At 38.1% G+C, this 22382-nt stretch overlaps 1 protein-coding gene across 4 annotated transcripts in view; it reads right to left on the bottom strand.

The window, feature by feature from the left end:
• The window catches only part of HMCN1 (hemicentin 1), a 537282-nt gene that overhangs the window by 277782 nt on the left and 237118 nt on the right, over positions 1–22382 (bottom strand). For 3 of the 4 annotated variants that reach the window (XM_027565583.1, XM_027565584.1, XM_027565586.1), the window contains exons 12-14: positions 8927–9068; positions 7039–7166; positions 4443–4556 (exon numbers count right to left, since the gene is read on the bottom strand). In XM_027565583.1, coding sequence (XP_027421384.1) covers positions 4443–4556; positions 7039–7166; positions 8927–9068 — 384 coding nt within the window. Of the gene's footprint in view, positions 1–4442; positions 4557–7038; positions 7167–8919; positions 9069–22382 lie in introns of those variants that run through there. The other variant, XM_027565585.1, reaches the window with a different exon arrangement.

Here is a 22382-nt window from a genome sequence, read left to right as displayed (position 1 = left end):
GGCTACAATCCATGGGATTGCAAAGAGCTGGGCACAAGTAAGCGACAAACACTTACTGATGTTTACATGACAGCTTAGTGTTCCTACCTCTTTTGCTTCTTTTTTGTAAAGGGTGATGTAAAACTTTTTGTGGGGATCCTAAAAAATTTCCAGGAGGTTTAAAGGCCATTGCTCTTAGGGTTTCACAGCATGCCAGATGTCAAGTCTAAAGAAGTATTCTCCAAAATGCCATTTACTGGCTTAGCCATGTGTCTTGGGACTGAAGACTGCAGAAGTAACTCCCTTAGCTTTTTAAACTAATTTTTATTGGAGTACAACTGATTTACAATGTTGTGTTAGTTTCTGCTGTACAGCAAAGTGAATCAGTTACACATACACACACAGCCACTCTTTTTCAAATTCCTTTCCCATAAAGGTCATCACAGAGTATTGAAAAAGGCTCCCTGTGCTATACAGAAGGTTATTAGTTACCTATTTTACTAATATATACACATATTAATAATAGTACATATATGTCAATCCTAATCTCCCAATTGATGCCATCCCTCTGTTTCCCCCTTGGTAACCATAAGCTTATATTCTACATCTGTGTCCCTTAGCTTTTAACAGGCTAAAACCCTAGAGCTAGTAATTCTCTAGAACACTATACAAAGCAACAACCAACAGACTTAGGGTGACAGACAAATTCTCATTTTGTTTTTATAATTTGAGGAGGAGATGAGGTCAAAGAAGCCATAAATATCAAAACAAAAAAATTACATTAGCAACTGTGAGTGCCAAAAATAAAGTATTTTTCAGCATTCCAACATTTAAAACCTCAATCATCCTTTTAAGCTGGCTACTGCATACCATGCGAGAATGAGAGAAGCAGCTAAAGCCTTGTCTATGTGCGTCTGGGAAATTTTCATAAGTAAAAGCAGATGATGTTGACATAAACCTTCCTCCCACTAGGGGAGGATGCAATGTGACCAAGCTGTTCATCAAGCATTAAAATGTTTGGACTAAAACGCATTTAGAGTTTTGCATTTTACTTCTCCCTTAGTTTTTTCTGTATATGTCAGAGGACATAACAGGATGAAATAAGACCTTTTTGCTAGCACTTTTTTCTAAATAAAAGTATTTTAAAAACAGCAGTAATGAAACAAACTATAAATTGGAAAACACTGGTTATATCAAGTTTACATACTGATCATATTTTGATAATCTCTCTTGATTTCTACTGAACAATTAGCAATCAAAGTATTGCTATAAAGCCATAAAGAAATACAGAACTTTGAGATGAAGATGATTGGGGGAGTAAATCTTTAATTTTAATATTAGATAAGACTAGAAGAATATTTACATACATTATAGTATATAAATTTTGCTGACATTCTAGGATTTAAAACAATCATTATCCACTAAGGAGGATACTTTCTGCTTTAGTTTAAATTAGATTTTGGCATCTATGGACATAAAGACTAATAGATAATTTATCCATGACATAAGATCCTTTAAACTGTTGAAAGTTCTTTATTGGTTCTCAAAAATGTTTGTCTCAAGACTCTTTTTTACACTCTAAAAAATTATCAGGGACTTTAAAGAGTTTTTGTTTATGTAGATTATATTTATCTGTACTAAGGACATGGCAACCCACTCCAGTATTCTTGCCTGGAGAATCTCAGGGACAGAGGAGCCTGGTGGGCTGCGGTCTATGGGGTCACACAGAGTTGGACACGACTGAAGCGACTTAGCAGCAGCAGCATTTTAGAAAAGAAACTGAAAAGTTTAAAAGCATATGCACTTATTTTCTAGTAACTCATGACATTTTAACATAAATCTATCCTATAAAAAATAATATTTCTCTGAACTAGAGAAATTTTGTGAGAAAAGTTGATTGTTTCACATTTTTGCAAATCTCTAGACTGTCTAGCTTAAAAGAAGACTGTTGAGTGTTCTTTTTTGCTTCTGCATTCACTCTACTGGATATCACATGTTACACAGCTCCTAAAGCTTCACGAATCACTCATAAGACAATGAGTGTGAAAGAGTCAAATAACAATTTGGTATCATCAGGAAAATAATTTTGATCTCATGGACCTGGAAAGAGTTGGTGGGAACCTCCAGGGATTCCCAACTATAATAACCACCAATCTAAAGAAACCCAATTTCTTTACCATTTTGCCACAAATACTCTTCATACAATATTTTAATAGTGTCCTTGATTCTTTCTTTGAACCCATCTTATGTTGCTCGTTTCTAATATCTAAAATTTTGGTGGGCATTTGTATGTGTGAGATTCCTTTTCTCGAATGGTCTGAATGAAATACCACTTATTAAAGAATGGTGGCTGCCAAAGGCTGCAGGGCAGGGGAAATGGGAAGTCATTGTTCAACAGGCTTAAAGTTTCAGTCCCACAAGATGAATGAGTTCTAGAGATCCGCTGTACAACAGTGCATAGAGTTAACAATGCTGTAACGTCTGTTTAAAAAACAAACTGTTACTTTATTCAATCAGAACTGCCTGGGGGGGGGGGGGGAAGGCATGATCAAAAGGTTATTCTTATGGTTAGGGAAAGAACTAATCTATTACCTGTAGTTTCCCAAATGAGGGATTTTCCTAATTTTGCTGGTGTCTCATTCCAGCAGAGATGGACAAGAAAGGTCCAGCTGTCCCCCACCCCTTTCTTTTTTCAAGCCAGTTTGCAAATAAACTGGTTTGTCTTCTGGCTTTTCTCTTTATGATCCAGACTCTGCCTAAGGGATAAATTGCCTGCCTGTGACTGGGAGAGCCAGTGATCCTGGGGCTCAGGGCAGCTGTGTGTGTTGCTGCTCAACAAAATGCAGGTCCTGCATAATCATCTGTCAGTGTTTAATGCCCACATGCTAGCTCTGCTGGTGCATAATTTGAACAGAGAAATGAGATAGGATTTACTTGGCCCATTGAACTCCAATGTCTCTAGTCGAGAAGAGAAACAAATGCATAGTTAATTCTAGAATCTTCCATGTGGTGGCTGGCTGGTTCCCTAACTCCTCATTTAGATCCCAAGGTATCTGTGGGGCCAAAACTGACATACAAAGTTATTCAGGAGAGTAGCCCCAATCTGAGAGCATAAAAGACTCTTTCTGTGACTCAGCTCTACACAGGCAGAGAAATCACCAGGTTCTATTAGTTTTTAAAACATTTTTATTTTTAATATAAACTCCTGATGACAATTAAAAAAGAGAACTACCTCTATAACACATTTTTTCTGGATTTCTTTAAGATGAGAGTTTGAAACTATTATCTATTTCATTTGAAAGTTAAAGATTTAAGCATTTCAAATTAGGGAAATTCATTTTTGTTGACTGAAATAGAACTGAAACCTAATTAAGAAGCAAATCCACAAATGCTTTCTTATCAGAGAAAACACAAAGACTTAAAAATCATTTAACAAGGAAAACTATGAAAAATGACATTATCTCCTTGTTTCCCTCCCTGTTTCTGATTTATGTTATTGAAAGTATTTGCTTTCTGCATAAAGCTTCATGTTCTTTTTCACCTCATGTTCCCCAAGAGTTTGAACCCGAGGTGAATTCACAATTTTGTGATTATGACATCAACCTGTTGCTATGGGAATGTCTGTGATTTAACAAACAGAATCATAACAATAGTGCTTTGTACTATTTAGCATTTTTCATCTGAAGATTAAAGAGTATTTTGCAAACAGCATCTCAATAATCCTAGCAACCTCCCCTCTCAGGGTGTTTGTGGGGATTTTTCTTTCTCATAGACTGGAAAAACTGAGAGAAACAGGAGCGGGACACTCTGCAGAGATAGCCACTGTCAGCATCTGAGCCTGGACCAGGGCCCAAGGGCATTTTCACCAGGGACAAGCAGCACATTATTATTATTTTATTACAGAATCACAGAGGCAGAACCTTTATGTCACAAACAGGGGCAGATCATTTCTATACTTGACATAAACATCCAGCACGCATGATAAAGCCGACCACAAAATACATTTGTCTTTAAATCACAAATGGTATTCAATTGTAAGCTTTAACACGAGTCTTTATTTGAGCACTTTATAGAAAAGTAATCTGCAGAATCTAGGAAACTTCCTAATTGTGAGAGCCTAAGCAAAGTGAACTGAAATCAGAGAAGCTATTTTAAACATGAACTGAGTATTCCTGGACAATTTTCTACAGGAAACAATCCTAAACTAACAAAGAGAATGTTCAGCTGGATTAGCAGAGGAGAAGTTTTCCTGCTTTGATTTTCACGGTTCTATAATCCACACCAGATGTCAAATGCTGAAATTCAGAGTGCAGCATGTTGAACTGCCGTCTCTAGTGAGACCATAAACACATTTTATGGGGCTGCTAAGTCACACACCAAAACAAATTTTTAACAAATTATTTTTATCCAAAAGAGAGAGCAATACTAAGTGAATCAGACATGAACATACTTAAGAAATGTACCTTTGAACCATTTAACTTGAGGTGGAGGAACACCAGAGGTTTTACATTCCATAACTGTTGTATCTCCCAGGGCAACCAAGAGCTCACTCTGAACTACAATCAACTTCGGGGCTTCTGAAAACAACAAACATGCAAACAGTTAAAGCCTAGCACAATGCCACGTGCACCTTGTTTATGTTTACTAAATGAAGCCATTAAAAAAAACAATCATTATTTATGTGCCTGTGGCCATCTCAGTATTTATAATAAATAGAAATAAACTCTTCTAATGTATATGCACAATGATGTGTGATAAAAGATCATCTATAAAAACCAAAAGAATATCAGGCAAAAATAATTCTGCTAAAACAGAGTCCAAAAATTTAGGATATTAATTGATGCACATTTTCTCTGAGATACACATTTTGAAATGTACACAACTGATGCATATTTCAATTAATTGATGTGCATTTTCTATGTGACTTTAAGGATATTCATGTCTTATCTACAGAGACAGTTGTTCTTTAAGGTTAAACTTTTTTTGGAGTTCCTCTCTGTAGCTCAGATGGTAAAGAATCTGCCCACAATGGGGGAAACCTAGGTTTAATCCTTGGGTTGGGAAGGTCCCCTGGAAAAGGAAATGGCAACCCACTCCAGTATTCTTGCCTAGAGAATTCCATGGACAGAAGAGCTTGGGGAGCTATAGTCTATGGGATCAAAGAGAGTAGGACATGACTAAGTGACTAATGCTTACTTAAGGCTAAACTTCGCACCTATAAAAAGCAGTCTCCCACTTTTGACTCTGTTTTCCCCTTTGATGTTAAATGCAGACATCCTCTAAGTTTCTTTCCTTAGCTGTCTTTAATTCACCCCTTTGCCTAATGCTTCCATTTACGCACCCATTTTTTTAAATGAATTGAACATTTTAGGTCTTTCCAACTTCAACTGAGGTAGTTTTAAACAAAGCCAAGAGTTAACTTCTCAAAGATCATGTTACTACCTGGCTAGAAAACTTCAGTGATTGCATTTCATAATTTCCTAGTCTGGCTTTCGAAACTCATATTGGTTCATGGCTTTTTCTTGAATTTCACCCCCTTTACACTTTCTGACTTGCCACAGGTATGAAGCCACACTTGTTTCAAAACATGCCCTATTTTCTCCATCTTCCTACTTTTGCTAAAGTTGTTTCCTCTGCCTGACACCCTTTGTCACAAGTCTTTAAATCCCACTCAGTCTTCTAGACTGAGCTTAAATCCTGTCTCCTTTGAGAAATGCTTGCAAATTCCCCGTCTGGAATTATTACTCTTCCCTCTGCCAGCCTCCCACGTTAGTGCTTATGTGTCTTCCTTATCATATTTCTTTATGTATATCTACTTTCATTATTCACACTCTTGAAAAATAAGGGCCTCATAATGTACTTTTTTTAAAAAATTTTACACTCCATAATCTCTAGCATAGCATTTTACATACTTTGAGTGATTAATAAGTTAAATAAATGGGTGGAATATTTTGGTTTCTTTGTGAATGAACCAAAATTCATTTCTGCAATGCAAATCCTATTCCCAACTGTCTGGTCTCTCTCCACATGGGTGTTCTGTGATTGATTTTCATTGTCATCTCTAAATCTAAGCCCATTTTCCCTTCAAAAACTTATTCACCACCTGCCTTTCTAATTTCTACAAATGAAACCACTCTTCCCAGGCTTTTAGGTGAGTATTTAACTTTTGTTACCTCCCTCATCTATACATACCCTCTATAATTCTCAGTCTTTATTATGACTCTTTTATACTCCTTCCTCTCCACATACTATACTATGAACTATGGTAAATAAAAATGAGAGAAAGAGTGAATTTCTAGTCACTAATTATTTACAATTTACAAACTGAGATTGAGTATGTAATGCCCATGTCCTTTCTCTGTCTAAGAAACATCAAATTAAAAGAAATATTCTATTATATATTATTAGAATATATGATTATGTATTATAATAGATTAGATTACATTTACATGTTAGAATGTATATATTCTAATATATTATGTGATATTATAGAATAGTTGTCATGATATTATTTATTATTATAAGAAAAATAAAATATTTATCTTCAATAAATATTTGAGTTTGGAGAGGAAAAACTGAAGATGAAAAGCAAAAATAATATCTAGATAGAGACAGGAATGTTATAAATATTTAATTATAATATAAATGTTATAAACAATTTCATATATATGCATTTACGTATGAATATATAAATTCAAACATATATGGACGTAAGTGGAAAATGTAAAACAAAAGTTGAGGTAAACTAGGAAAAATATAGAATCTGTTGATTTGTAAGTAAAATATTACAAAGTATAGATCAACCATGGAAGGACAGAACTCGATGGGCAATCAGAAACTCTTCCATAATCTGGAATCTTCCTTGATTTCTGTTGACTAATGAAGCTATTCATTTCCTGAACTTTTAACTTAGTTAAAATATTTGCTTTAATCAGTGTGTGAGACAAAAAAAAAATTATACAACTGGATATGACTCATTCCAATATTAATTTGCATTTTTACATTACTTGATATGATATTCATCCTATTTGAACTGGCTTTTAAACTGATTATACTTGCCAATGTATCTGAGGGTAGAAGTCTGTTTATCCATTCCAGCTGAATTACTTGCCAGGCAACCATAGATCCCTGCATCTTTGGGAACTGCATTTTTGATAAATAAGTTACCTTCTGAGGTCATCCTATACCTATAGACAAAAAGAAAATAAAATTGAAAATAGTAATAGGATCAAGGAACTATAGCAACTTCCTTCAAGTATCTTCAAATACTTTAGAGTTATGCCTTTGGTGCTGATTGCAAAAACAATTAATAGCATCACTATATAAGAAGAAACATCGTAATAGTAACAATATATGTGTGTGTGTTAAGTCGCTTCAGTCGTGTCCGACTTTTTGCGACCCCATGGACTGTAGCCCGGCCAGGCTCCTCTCTCCATGGGATTCTCCAGGCAAGAATACTGTAGTGGTTGCCATTTCCTTCTCCAGAATAATAACAATAGGTTCCATATATCTAGTAATTGGCATGTGCCAAGGCTGATCTAGCACCTTTACATTTATTCATGTTTTAAATGTTCCTAACAATCCGATGCAGAGAAGGCAATGGCACCCCGCTCCAGTACTCTTGCCTGGAAAATCCCTTGGACGGAGGAGCCTGGAAGGCTGCAGTCCATGGGGTCGCTGAGGGTCGGACACAACTGAGCGACTTCACTTTCACTTTTCCCTTTCATACATTGGAGAAGGAAATGGCAACCCACTCCAGTGTTCTTGCCTGGAGAATCCCAGGGACGGGGGAGCCTGGTGGGCTGCCGTCTATGGGGTCGCACAGAGTCGGACACGACTGAAGTGACTTAGCAGCAGCAGCAACAATCCAATGAGTTAGATATTACTATTCTATCTGTTATACAGATGAGCAAAGAGGTTATACAAATTGCCCCAAGTCAGTGTCAGTAAAGGGAAGAAGCGAAGTTTGCACCCAGGCAATCTTGCTCTGTGTGAACTTCTAAGCTAAACAGTTCCTCAAAATGAAAACCTGAGAGATGCAATGCCTCATGTCTCAAGTGAGTCCCTGAAGAGACCAGGAATAGAATTTGGCTCACAGCTAAGATCATCTTCTCATGACAAACCCAGAGTAATGGGAGCCTGATGGCTGGAAACTTCACTGTTTATGTCCCAAGTGTTTATTACTTTCTTTGAGCATGAGAGGATTCATTTTCTTTTAAAAGCATCCAGCAGAATAAAATACTACAATTAGAAATGTAGTATGAGAGGCAACGGTGAACCTGAGTTATGAAGAAAGTCTGCATACACTTTAATTAGAGCTACTGTTCCATCCTTTGCTTCTGCCTCTCTCTCCTGTCAAATCCCAGGACCAAGCCTTTAGTGGATGGGTTAAATGCACATCAATTTACCCACAGAAAGTTTATTATCCCCATTCCAATTATTCACGGGCTTCCGAGGTGGTGCTAGTGGTAAAGAACGTGCCTGCCAATACAGGAGACGTAGGAGATGCCAGTTCAATTCCTGGGTCAGGAAGATCCCCTGGAGGAAGGGCATGGCAAACCACTCCAGTATTCCTGCCTAAAGAATCCCATGGGCAGAGGATCCTGGAGGGTTACAATCCATAGGGTCACAGAGTGTCAGACACAACCGAAGTGACTTAGCACACGATTATTCATGGTAAATCAACTGTTACAGTGTTCTGTTTACAAAGCAAAGTAAGGAAATACTCAGTTCTAGCTGTTGAATTCAACACTCAAGAACCTCAGACTCTAGACATCCATCATTTATTACTTTATGGACATTTCCTGGCCTATTGAGAAAATCTAAAGCTGCAGATTTGTGTCAAACTTCCCTTAACCCCAGAGATTTAGTCAGATTAGTTCTGACCAGAAATTTCATCAACTCCTCTTACTCAGTAAAAACAAAGAACATGATACAAACCCAGTACCTGTGTGAACCCATGATAAACACATCATTCACGGTCCAGGCGATCTTTGGTTTGGGATAACCTGTTGCAGTACACATGATGGAGACCTCAGATCCAGCTGTGAAGGACTGATTCTTAGGCATCACAGTGACTTTGGGCGGTTCTACAGATAAAAAGAAAACACACAGCGTGAAATGCCAATGATGTCAGGAGCTTCCTCTATTAGCAGATTTGCAGACTTATCACTACCACACCTTTACTTTATAACATTTATTTATTTTGCACTTCCAGGAATTTGTTTATATACAATAACAAAAAAGCTGCAGTTACTCAGCAGACGTACTCCCCAAGGCGGGCAAGGAATGCAGACCCTGTCTTCTAGCTTTTGGCAGTTGTATGAGACCAGGGTCTGCTCTCCTCGCTTCCCCAGAGTCCCTCTTCTTCATGAAAGACTGATGCAGGCTGGGGCTGGGACCCCAAAGCTTGACTCTGTACCACAGGCCTGGGGAGGACCGTAGAGGGCTTCATCTCCAGTCATTCATCCCAAGGTCGTGTAGCTCAGCCCAGCCCTGTCAGCCCACTGGAGCAGCAGCCTGATCCTACTCCCAGATCTTGGAGGCATGAGGGTGGGCAAGGCCTTGCCTTCAGAGCATGGCGAGGGCCTGGCACACTCTCCTTTGAGGGCACATCAGGAGTCTGGGTCTGAGGTCAATGACAGGAAGAGGCCTCCACTTTCCTGCTCCCTGAATGCAAGGAGGAGAGCAGCAGGATTAGGACAGTGATATGAGGTCCTGGGGCGGGGATTCCTCCGTCCATTCTCTAGCCAGGTGGTCCTCATGGCCTGGTGGCGGGTGTCCATGACCTTGGCGACATCAGCCACAGGGAGGCTGCTGGGTAGGGGTGGTATTCAGCACCTCCACCTTAATAGTTCCGAGGCCAAGAGTTTCCTCTTGTGGTTGTAGGAGAAGGTGGAGTCCAACACAGAGGGAAGGGGCAAATGGACTTGGATCACCAGGTAGAAGTCTCCTTTTGAAAGGCAGCAGGTCCCTATTGTCATTCTGAGTGCACGTGGAGCAGCACCACACTTCGAGGTTCTCCCTAACCACGCGCTAGACCACGTGGGCCATCAGGTCCTGGAGCACTGCCGGATGATGATGAAAGAAATGTTCACATACTGAGGGATGGCAAAGTCATTCTGGCTTATACATGATCTGGCTTGAACTTTATGCTAGTCAGAGCAGCCTGTTGATGGATTATCAAACGTGCATTGTACACCTGCTTTAACCATTAAAGAATGGATTTAAAAAATTAAAATGGAGTAACCGGTTCAAGCATTCAAAATGGAGACAGGTGGCCGCTGTGGATGTGGTTTCAAACAAGCTCCTGCATCACCAAGAACCTGAATCTTCTGAGCTGCATCAGACTCAAGGACACCAACAGCTGTTCTCAAAACATCTACTAGCAGTTGCCAGCTGCAACCTTATGGTCTCAAGGTCTCCCCTTGTAACTATGCAACCATCTCGCTCCCCAAACAATCCTTGCTTAATAAGCATCCCTACTTCTTGCCAGTTTCAATCCTAATCTTGACAAACAACTTATGCAACACTGCGGTTTTTGCCTATATAAGCCTCTCTCATTTTGTACAATGATAATAATATTCTTGAATCTGTGTCTCCAAGGCCACTGTCCTCAGTTTGACTTGAATAAAACTCTCTTCTTTTCCTATTATAGACTGTTTACTGATTATCTGCATCAGCCATGAAGATGCACCAAGGTACACGGTCAGGCCCATGTGCCCTGTGAAGAGCAGCTCCTGCTTGGCAACCCTTGGGAAGGTCCTTCTTGAGACCCACTGTGCCCAGGATGCTCTAGTGGTTAGAAACAATGACACAGAAGTGGTCCACCTCCAGCTTCTGGTGGCCCTTTATCTCAAAGTGAATGGGAATATATACTTGAATATATATACCTGAAGGACTGGATGAACCACCTGATGATACTCACATTCTCTACTACCTGACCATGTTGACCTAGCAGGCAGGTAGGTGACCATGGCCACAGTGATGACCATGAAGCAGAGCAGGCAGTATAAAGGTGATCCTGGCTTAGAACTTGGCCCATGCAGCTCAGCTGCACAAGCAGCAACAGCAGTAGCAGCGTGCAGTCAGCCACAGCAAGAGCTCCATGGCCAAGCCGGAACTGGGACCACACATGTACGATGGTGCCCTTGAAGCCTCGATGACACTGGCCTTAGGCTTCCTACCCCCAACCCGGGCTCTGGCTGGGAAGGAGCTCTTAGGGTACTCTCCATCAGGCATCTGGCCCCATCAGCGCAGGAGAGATACCAAAAGCAACGAAAGCATGACAGGTAAATTGCTTTTGAGAGTAAAATGAATCTGATCCAAATGTTTCAGTCTCCACTGGTTACCACGGGGACCCTTGCTACTCTGCTCCAACTAGCTGACCACTGGCTTCCACCTGTTTGTCTGGAACTTCAATATAAACCTGTTTTCAGGTAAGGTCTCCAGACAGAGCCTTTTGCCTCTTTCTATATAGTGAACACAGGTTGAGAACCAAACTTGTCCTGACAGCAGCCTGCTTTGTTTGAATTGTTCTTTCCCTTTTTAATAAATTTTTTATAAATTTTGCTGAGGTTGAGGCCATGTCTTTAATATTATTCCATATTCCAGTATACTCCACAATATTTAACATCCCTTTGACATTGTCCAGTGACTTGTAAATAACAGAGACTTAAAACCATTGAGGGAACACAGGTCATTCCTAAACTCTAACTTGGTTCTGAGAATTGTTATGCCTGCCAACCTCTCAAGATCCAGCTATATTGATCATCTGCCTCATGCCCATGGATTCACAACAGCTCAACTTAACAGAAAATATCCATTATTCAAAGTGCATATTATATTTTACTTCTGTGGCAGAAAAAAAAACCTTCAAAAATGAAACATTAAATCAGAAATTTATTATCTAAAAGAATACAAGAATTCTCTGGGGTAACTGGGATGCTGATAAGGCTGGTCTAATCAATTACATGTTTTACATCTATACTACTTCAGAGTAAGAATTAATCATCAACAAAGGTATCATCAAAGAAATATTTAATGATTGCCTTTCTCTTTAAAGCCCGCTTATTTTTTTTACATTTTATTGAAGTATAATTGACTTAAATATTATATTAATTTCAGGTGTATAGCATGATTATTTTTATAGTTAAGCACCACACAAAATTGTTATATTACTAAATTCCCTTTGCTGTACATTATATCCCTGTGACTTATTTGTTTTATAAATGGTAGTTTAAATAATTTACTTTGTGTAAATATGCCCCACTCAATAAGATAAAAATAAATTCATTTGCATGATGTCTGAAATAGATGTCATGAGTATTAACAAAAATAAATTAATTCAATAATATGCTTTTTGCACAATTATTATGTTCCAAGCTCTGTGCTAACTTACAGGGATATACTGATGAGCCAAACAGACAGGGTGTGAGTTTTTCACTTAACCAGGTTTTTACTACAAATGAATTTGAGAGTTCAGTTCATCAGTTAGATCTGGATATATTTGTGGTGTATCTTCATAATAAGTTGGTCTGCAAATTGTGGTTTGGCTTCACTAAGAAACGCTAGCCTGAGGAATCCCTATACATTTGAAAGAGATACAAATGGTGCCACTGGGCAGCTATACCATGGAACAAACCTAATTAGTGCCTAATTGCTAGCAGCTTCTAATCACTCACTCCCCTTTTTTTTTCCTGTTTATATTGGGTTTTTCAAATAATTTTGTCTTTGAAGTTAACGCTTAAGGGTTTTTCCGGCCAGCAGACTTGGTTGCTAGCTAATACTATTCTATGGTTTCCTCTTAGTCAACAGAGGGCTGGAGAAATGTGTGAGGTCAAGGGCAGACTAGCCATAGCCAGTAAGTCCAAACTGTGACTCCATCTGGAGTCCATCAATTCTGAAATGCTGGACTACCACACATGTTGTGGGAGAGCTGCAGACAATCTTCAGGGGAAGAAGTGGAAAAAAACGAACACTTGTTTCTCTGTGGAATTTTTTGAATACCCACATTTACTCCCACCTTCCCCAAATAAAAGGTTTCTCATATCTACCTCATTTTGACATAGGATTGCTGCAAAGATTCAGCAGCTCCTGGGATTTTTGGCTAAACACGATGCCTTCCAGTGAACTCTGCCAGAACTGGCTTGGCATCTGTCCCAGCAAGAATCCCACTGGTAGGCTCTGTAGTTCAGATATCAAAGTGAAAATAAATGTCAGTTACCCAAACCAGGATGTAGTGAGCTAAGAGGTCATATCTCCAATAAAGCCTGGATATAGGGTGCTGTTCAGGGTCATGAAGTAAGTCTGTGTGCAACATACAGATGGGATGACATCATCCCACAGAAGGTGAGAAATTTACCACTGCCCTGGAAAGAATATTTCTGCTGACAATAAGAAAATCAGAAAGAATATGAACAACCATAGGCAAGCATAACTGCATTTTGACCAAATAACTGTTGAATAAAAATGATCAGAATGATTCAGCTTTTACTTAATCAGGTTGAATATCCATCTATATCTATATCCAGGTTTTATTGGAGAAATGACCTCTTAGCTCTACATCTTGCTTTGGGTAACTGACATTTATTTTCACTTTGATATACAAACTACAGAGCCCATCAGTGGGATTCTTGCTAGGAGAGATTGGCATCTCTCAACATAATCATTTCAACTGTTAGATTTTTTTTTTTAATTCCTAGGGGAAAAAAGCTCATCTTGTTTTAATAAGATAGTTCTCGTGAAGTAAGAAGAAGTTAAATTCCATCAAAATCCAGAGTCCACTTTTAGGCTTTGAGGAGAAGTAATCCATTCTTGGTTGGTTTTCAACCTCATTTCAATACCACAGTCACTGCCATTATCATCACCACCACTACGACCAGCCATCAGCACCATCATCCTAAATAACAGCCTACTGCTCATTAGCCAAAGTGATGGGAATATGGCACCCTGTTAGGTAACAAGGCATTAATTCATTCTTTATATTTTAACCACAGCAAAAGAGAAATATGAAAGTTTTCATAATTCCCCACCAATGATTTTAAAATGTTAAACATAGATTAGGATACTAAGAATGAAAAATACTACTCTAAGACCTAGGCAAAATGCATCTTATATAAGAAGAGCATGAAAACAGCCATGACCCCAACTGCAAAGACCAAGGAAGATAAAATCTCAACAAAGTCTTAAAAATCTCCAGCATCATCTTCATACACAGGACGCAAATTTCCTGTTACTGGTAATTGGGTCTGATTTGTTGATGTTATGCCTCTGGTAGGAATTATCAGAGACAACACTTAAGGCCTTTCTCTTCAAGGTGGTTTAATCAGACATTGGTAATGATTTGAATTACTGAAACAATAATTTAACATATTTTCCACCACTGGTATATTTAGAGTCCTTTCACAAAACAAATATTTACTGAGTACCTACTATGTTTCTGACACTCGGTGACCTCAAAGATCTCACAGAATATTGTACACGAAAGTGTATTGTATACAATTAGGGACTTAGTCTCTTTCTAGTAGTCAGTTCACCGAAACAGGAAGGAGGGCAGAAGTTACTGAGCGCCTATGTGCCAAGTATCTAACTCCAGACCAGCATTCGTTTTCCTCAGTAACCCTGTGAAGCACTACTGTCAGTTCACAGGTAAAAAAAAATAACTAAGACTCAAAATGGTTAAATAGTCCATGGTTTCAAAGTCAAACATGGTGTCTAGTCAAAGCTATGGTCTTTCCAGTAGTCATGATGTATGGATGTGAGAGTTGGACTATAAAGAAAAGCTGAGCACTGAAGAATTGATGCTTTTGAACTGCAGTGTTGGAGAAGACTCTTGAAAGTCCCTTGGAGTGCAAGGAGATCCAACCAGTCCATCCTAAAGGAGATCAGTCCTGAATGTTCATTGGGAAGGACTGATCCTGAAGCTGAAACTCCAATCCTTAGGCCACCTGATGCAAAGAACTGACTCACTGGAAGAGACCCTGATGCTGGGAACAATTGAAGGCAGGAGGAAAAGGGGACGACAGAGGATGAGATGGTTGGATGGCATCACCAACTCGATGGACTTGAGTTTGAGCAAGCTCTGGTAGTTGGTGATGGACAGGGAAGCAGTTCATGGGGTCTCAAAGAGTCAGACACAACTGAGTGAATGAAATGAACTGAACTGAATCCATGGCATCTGACGTATACTTTAATGGAGATAATAAAGGTATCTTAACTCATAGGGTTATTGTGGAATTAATATATTGAATACATGAAAAGTGAAAGTGTTAGTGTCTCAGTCATGTCCAACTCTTTGCAACCCCATGGACTGAAGCCCGCCAGACTCCTCTGTCCATGGAATTCTTCAGGCAAGAATACTGATGTGGGGAGCCATTCTCTTCTCCAGGGGATCTTCCAAACCTAGGAATCGAACCCAGGTCTCCTGCATTTTAGGCAGATTCTTTACAATCTGAGCCACAGGGGAAGTCCATTGAATACATAAAACACTTTAAAAATTCCTGACAAATACTAGGCTCTCTGTAATTTTTGCTATTATTTATATTCCATTATATGGCAAAGTATGACAAAGAATGATAGAATAAGTACCACAGTATTTAAAATATGTATGTACAAATGTATTATCCAGACATTTACACATGAAACTTGATCAGAAATCTTCGGTTTACATATAGTATTCCAGTAATAGATAATACTTTTCATATGTTACTTGATTCCTCTGAAATTTGAGATGCTTCCATATATTCAAAATATATTAGAAATTTAAATAAAAATAGACAAATTTAGTTTTACTGATGAAAAAAGACTAATACCTATGCCACCTGGCACATGCTAAAAAAGAGTTATGATGATGTAATGAGCATATGGTTCTGATAATATCAATTTCAATCTTAGTGAAGTAATTCTGGTCATTAGGGACTTACTTCATCAATCAGCTTGAGAAATATTTCCTTTTTTATTGCAAAATTCTCTCCAGTGACATGGTCTAATTAGTGACAGATATCTGCCCTTTCTTGACACCACAGAAGACGAATACTCCTCGTGTTCATACAGACACAGGAGGAGGAAAGAAGGCTTTTCTGGCCCTTTGAGTTCCATGCGGCAGCACACGATTGTGGAGGAAACGTCAGCTCTGCAGTGACTATGCTCAAATTTCACCAGGATGCCTATGTTGAGCTTCAAAAATCTTCCTCATAAAGGAGCAGTCAGTGGAGTCAACAGAAGATTTTTTTCTCTTCCCAGATAAAAAGGAAGAGAGTCTGTTTTTGTTTTTGTTTGTTTTGTTTTACTTAATCTTTAAGCCACTCTGTGCAGCATGTGCGATCTTATTTTCCCAACCAGGGATCGAACCCACACCTCTTGCACTGGAAGTGTGGAGTCTTAACCACTGGACCACCAGGGATGTCCCTACTCTGTTTTAAACAAAATTTAAAACCCATGACATATAAATAAATACCACTCCACTTTTTCTAATTTTTATTCCTAACCCTGACAAGTAAAAAGCATTTGGAAATATAGTGGCCACTGTGACACCTTAGAAGTGATCAATTGTTTTAGCCTATCATAAAATTTTGCAAAACTCACATGATAGAATTCTTAAGTTAGGGTGACCTAGAGTAAACAATACCTTAATGATAACATCTCTATAAATTTTTTCACCAGATAATTATCAGATTTTGGTTTTGTAAGCAATCGTATGCTTGCGTGTACTGTAACAGGAAAAGAAAGTACCTATATAATGAAGTCTAAAATTGTTGATGTGATTCAAATAATCCATTGAAGTTAATATGGAAACATCAAAGATAAGGTTGGTGACCCCAATGGAGTCTATTATTGTTATTCTGAAGTCCATTCAGCAGTTGAGGAGTATACATCTATTGGGTACAATTGTGTTTTTCTCTCTGTACAAAGCATTATGATTTAAAAAAAAAAGGCAGTAAGTATTTCATAGTGCATATAATATGGTTAGGGGAAAACAAAATTTCACGATACATGAAATTTATCATGACTTTAAGCGCAGAATTGCGTAGCAAAAAAATAAAAGTTCTACAGAATACCTGTTAAAAAGAGATTAACAACATTCAGAAAGGAGGGCTTAGCATTTCATCATAGGTAGGATGTGTGTGGACTCCAGGAGATGGTAAGGGACAGGGAAGCCTGGTATGCTGCAGAGCATGGGGTCGCAAAGAGTCAGACACGACTTGGCGACTGAACAACCACAGGATACAGGTAGGGAGCGTGAAAGTCAAAGCGCTCTGTGAGCTAAGCCATGGAGCTAGAATGAGAACGAGGTAACCTGGAGGCAGTCAGGACATGCCTGTGACTCGAGTATGAGAAGTGGAATTGAGGGAAATTACATAGTGGTGGAAAGTGAGAGGGCGGGGGCTGGAGTTGAAATGTGTATGTGTGTGTCTGTGTGCACTCAGCCGTGTGCGTGTCTGCGTGTGCATGTGTGCTCAGCTATGTCCAACTCTCTGTGACACCCCCATGGACTGTAGCCCACCAGATGCACTAGGACACAGGGACTCACTGAAGGTACAACGAACATGGAGCGTGACAGAAAACATTCAGTGACCAGAAAAACGCAGTTCTAGGGCCTTCCCTGGTGGTTCAGTGGCTAAGACTTCACTTCCCGATGCAGGGGGTGAGGGTTCGATCCCTGGTCAGAGAGCTAAGATCCCATGTCTTGCGGCCAAAATCCCAGAACATAAAAACTACAGAAGCCAATATTGTAACAAATTCAACAGACTTAAAAAATTGAAAAAAACAAAACCTCAGTTCTGGAAACTTGAAGACAGGATAAGAGTAGTACCTATCTATCTTTTTGAGAAATTCTATACAACGAAAAATTCGAGTCTCATACATAACCACCAAAAATTATCTGCCTGATACTAATCTGACATGAAATATAGCAGCATCAGTAATATTCTATGGGTAAAAGCTAATAGATTATCTACTTGTCATCAATAATTAGAAGTGAACCCTCAAAAAGCAAGTTCAAGTATTCAGCTACCCAGATTAAGGAAATGTGAATAAAAGAAAAGGCATATGAATATCTAATTCTTTTAGGGTAAACAGTTTTCATATATTGAAAGGAAACATTTTTATTTTTTTCTTCGCCATACATGGTTTTATGTGAATAAAGGGTGAAGATAAAATACTGAAAGTATTATTAAAAGAAAGTTAGCTTGTGGAAGACTCCAGAGTGTAAATTTTATTCCAAGGTAATTAGGAAACCACAAAAAGGGTTTGAATAAGATGGACATTTAAATTAATATTTAGGGGAAACACACCTGATGGTACTATGGAGTAGAGTGGGGCAACAAAATCAGAAGAAAGGAAGTCCATAAAAAGAGAATTTTTATGGATTTAGTTTAGGCATGTGCATCACAAGTAGGATAAGGATAACGCCAGTGGAGATAACAAAAAAGGTAGTGATATGAGGGGCAGTGAAGAACTGAACTAACCATGCATAGGGTAAGTGAGAGGCACCTTGGCAGAAAAACATCATTACATCTGGGATAATTCCATTTGAACTTGAAATTTCCCATTAGATCATTCACACAGATCCCTATTAGCATTGCCAATCACCCACTGATTCCATCATCAGGCTGTAGAAAATATGTCCTAAATAGATGTCCATAAATTAAAAAGACATGGGAAATTCAATGTTAAAAACTGACGCATTGTGTTTGTGTGGCCTGGGCAAAAGGAGGGTGAGGGGGGTGGAGAGAGAGAGGCATGATTCCTGAAAATAGATCTCAAGCACCCTACTTCTGGTCTAAAGCTTTCCTTACCCCCAGAGCAAATCAGATTAACAGAATCAACCATGAATAGATTTTTACCTCAATAATTTTTCATGTTCAAAAGAAACAGGATTGTAAAGTTTTAGAAGCTTTTATTTCCCTCCTCCAAAAGGATTTATGCCCCAAATGAACCTAACAGAACAACGGATTATCAATTGTTTACATAGGCATAAAAATTTCATTCTTAAAAAAAAAAAGTATTTCAAGGCTATAAATTGATCTCTGGGATGTAAGATTACCAAACTTCTAAATGTTCCTAACGATAACTTTACGTCATGAGGAATTAAGACTCTGATGAGAAGAAATACACTCCATTAACTAGTTTTTGGTATCGTTTCTTTTCTTACTTGAGGTCTCACAAGAAAAGCTAAGTAAAGATCCTCATTTTAGAGATAATTAAAACCTACATTTAGTCCAACCACTTAATTGTCTTGCATTTCTGAACACATAATAAAACTGTTTTACAACTATTCCCCAGTTTATTTTTCTTTGTGAATAATATATTCCCTTAAAATACTGGCATGACTTAACATCAAGCCATGCTACATGAGAAGTTGGAAGGTAATTAGTATTTAATTACTGAACTCCATTTCCATGGAGTCCTACAGCCTGAAATGTATTTTACAGAATCTATGACCCTTCTAAAAATCGGTATTTACTACAGAAAAAACTAGCTTCAAAAGGTTACATAATGACTCTCACTGAGAGTGCTGAGAACTGTAGTTAGCAGCTGTGTCCTATTCTAAAAGATGCATACCTACCTATACAGCTCATTTATTTAAAACATATTGATATTGTTTGAAAATGTATTATTATTTCAGTTTCTGAGTAGGAAGATAACTCTAGCTAGTTTTAGTGGTAACTAATTTTAAAATGTGAAGTTTTCATAATGAAACTAACACAATGTCTCTAAGAATGATTTAAAGTAGATAGATATGCATGTTCACTCAACTTTTCCTCAATCTTCAATGAGGAGAAACGGCAATGGAATATATATTAAGATTTTTAAGTTTTTTCAGGACTATTAGTCAGCCTGCATAAGTGGCCAGGGATTCTTTTCAAAAAGCAAAGGATGAAAATTTAAAAATAAGAAGTCAGCCAAACAAACAAAACAGACCTGTAGGCAATGAGTCAAGAGTACTGAAATTCCAAAGATATGGAGTCAAATGCAACAGTTTCAAATGAAATCTCATCAATGGAAATATGAAGGCCTGGCTACAACTTTTCCAAAATGGTAGAATTATTGCTGAATGGCAGTAACTCAAACGAATTATGATACTGGTTATTCTACATGGCAGTAGCAACAGGTTTCCTAAATTTCTGCTCTTCCTCTATCTGCCTTTTTTCCTCCAGAAAAACTAGAGTTGTATCCACTATCTACATGCCTATTTAAATTCAAATTTAAAAATTCTAAAGCTCAATCAAATTTCACAAACAGGCTCCTTAGGTGCGCTAGCCATAGTTCAAGTACTCTACTACCACATACAGCTGGTAGCTATTATGTGGGCCAGCACAGATACACAACATTTCCATCATTATAAAAAGTTTTTGTGGACAGTGTTGGACTAGAGAAAAAATATTAAATCTCAAGAGAAGGTCACTAACTCAATGACTTATCAGTAGGTGGGTACAACAGCAGTAAAACACACTGATTTAGCTGAATTCAGGTCAAACAGGTGAAGACTAAATATTGGCACTATATGCTCGATTTGTGAAATATTCCGCACCCATATCCCAGTGTGGTTATGAAATTCAGGGAATAAGACAAAGGCAGGGACTTCCCTGGTGGTCCAGTAACCACTGAGCCAGGTTTGATTCCAGGTCTGTGAAGATCCTACCTGCCATGGAGCAACTAAGCCCACGCACCACAACTGCTGAGATCCTTGAGCCGAAACGAGAAGCTACCACAAGGAGAAGCCCACACAACCACAAGAGGAGCAGCCGCCACTCGCCACGACTAGAGAAAGCCTGCACACAGCAACAAAGACTCAGCACAGCCAAAAGTAAAAAAATAAAATAAAAATAAAAATTTGTAAATAGAAAGGCGATAATTTCAGAGATAAGCAATGATAAATTTAAGTCACATTCTCTTTTAATGACAAAAATCTTCATGGCATATACATGCATCAAGACTTCTTTAAAATTTACAACTTTTATTTTTCCAATATAAAATACAGGAATATGTAAATGTACCAAATGTTTGCTGACTTGATACCCATTTTAGATGATTCCTAATGTAAAATTATTACACATTATCCTTAATTCCATTTAATACTATATTTTTTCTTTCCTTAACAACAACCACAAGAAATCATGAATTCGGGAGCTTCTTCAGATGATTAGCCAAAACAGATTAAGATAATAAATATGATTCATAAGAAAGAAAGAATTTTTAATTTAGTTTTTTCTTAGAAAATCTTCAACTAAATGATAATTAGCATTGCCTGTGGCATTGCCTTTTCTTTAGTGGGTCTTTATAACAATTTCCCCCAATCACAAAATTTCCAAAGTAAAGAGGAAGGCCAAATTTAGACATATCAATATAGTCTCATTTAACTTGTGTGGGGGGGAGAGGCAAATCATAATTACCGTTATTACTTTTTAGAATCTAGAAGGATACTATTAAAGCTTTATATATACTTACTGTACTTAGAACTCCTAATTCAGAATAAAGTATGGCAAGAATACCTTTTGACTATCAAAAGTTTATTCAGACAATAGAATATTCTTCAGTGTTAAGAAATGAGCAATCAAGCTATGAAAAGACATGCAGGAATTTTAGTGAAAGGAGCCAGTCACTAATGGCTACCTACTGAATGATTCCAAATATACGACATTTTGAAAAGGCAAAAGTATAGAGATCGTAAAAAGACAAGTAGTTTCAAGGGGTTGAGGAGCTGGGAGAAACAGATGAACAGGCAGAGCAGAGAGGATATTTAAGGCAGTTAAAATACTCTGCATGGTTACTGTAATGATGAATACATATTACTAAACATTTGCCAAACCCACAGAGTGTACAACACCAGAAGTGAACACTAATGTAAATTATGGACTCTGGATGACTATGGTGTGTTAACCCAGGTTCATCACTTGTTAAAATGTTCCTTCTACTCTGGTGGGGGATGTTCATAATGGGGGAGGTCATGCATGTGTGGGGGCATGGAGCATCTGGGAAATTTCTGTACCTTCCTTCTAATTTTGCTGTGAAGCTAAAATTGCTCTGAAAAAAAAAAAAAAGGCTTTTAAAAAATGTGGTTACCCATTTTACAAAAAAGGGATTATTTTACAAATTATCACGCAACAGTCAGAATCAAAAGCATATGAAAGTGGAGCTACATAGCATTTTTCTTGAAGGGAAAAAATTTAAAATCTGGCAATTCATTTATTTTGCTAGACAAATGCATTTGCTACCTTACTTATCTTATCAGGAAAGCAACTCACAATGGGATTGGAAGAACATTTGGTCTCCAGAGTCCAATTTGAGTCACAACCTCCCATCCTTCCAGCTGTCACTTCCTGACTCCCACATTTCCCTTCACCAAGTTCATCATGGCCTCAACTCCTTTGAACCTTCTTTTTTTATTTCAATCTATCAGA

This window comes from Bos indicus x Bos taurus, chromosome 16, assembly GCF_003369695.1.
Source record: "Bos indicus x Bos taurus breed Angus x Brahman F1 hybrid chromosome 16, Bos_hybrid_MaternalHap_v2.0, whole genome shotgun sequence".
In the NCBI taxonomy this organism is placed as follows: domain Eukaryota; kingdom Metazoa; phylum Chordata; class Mammalia; order Artiodactyla; family Bovidae; genus Bos; species Bos indicus x Bos taurus.
This window is presented reverse-complemented; position numbering and strand designations above follow the sequence as displayed.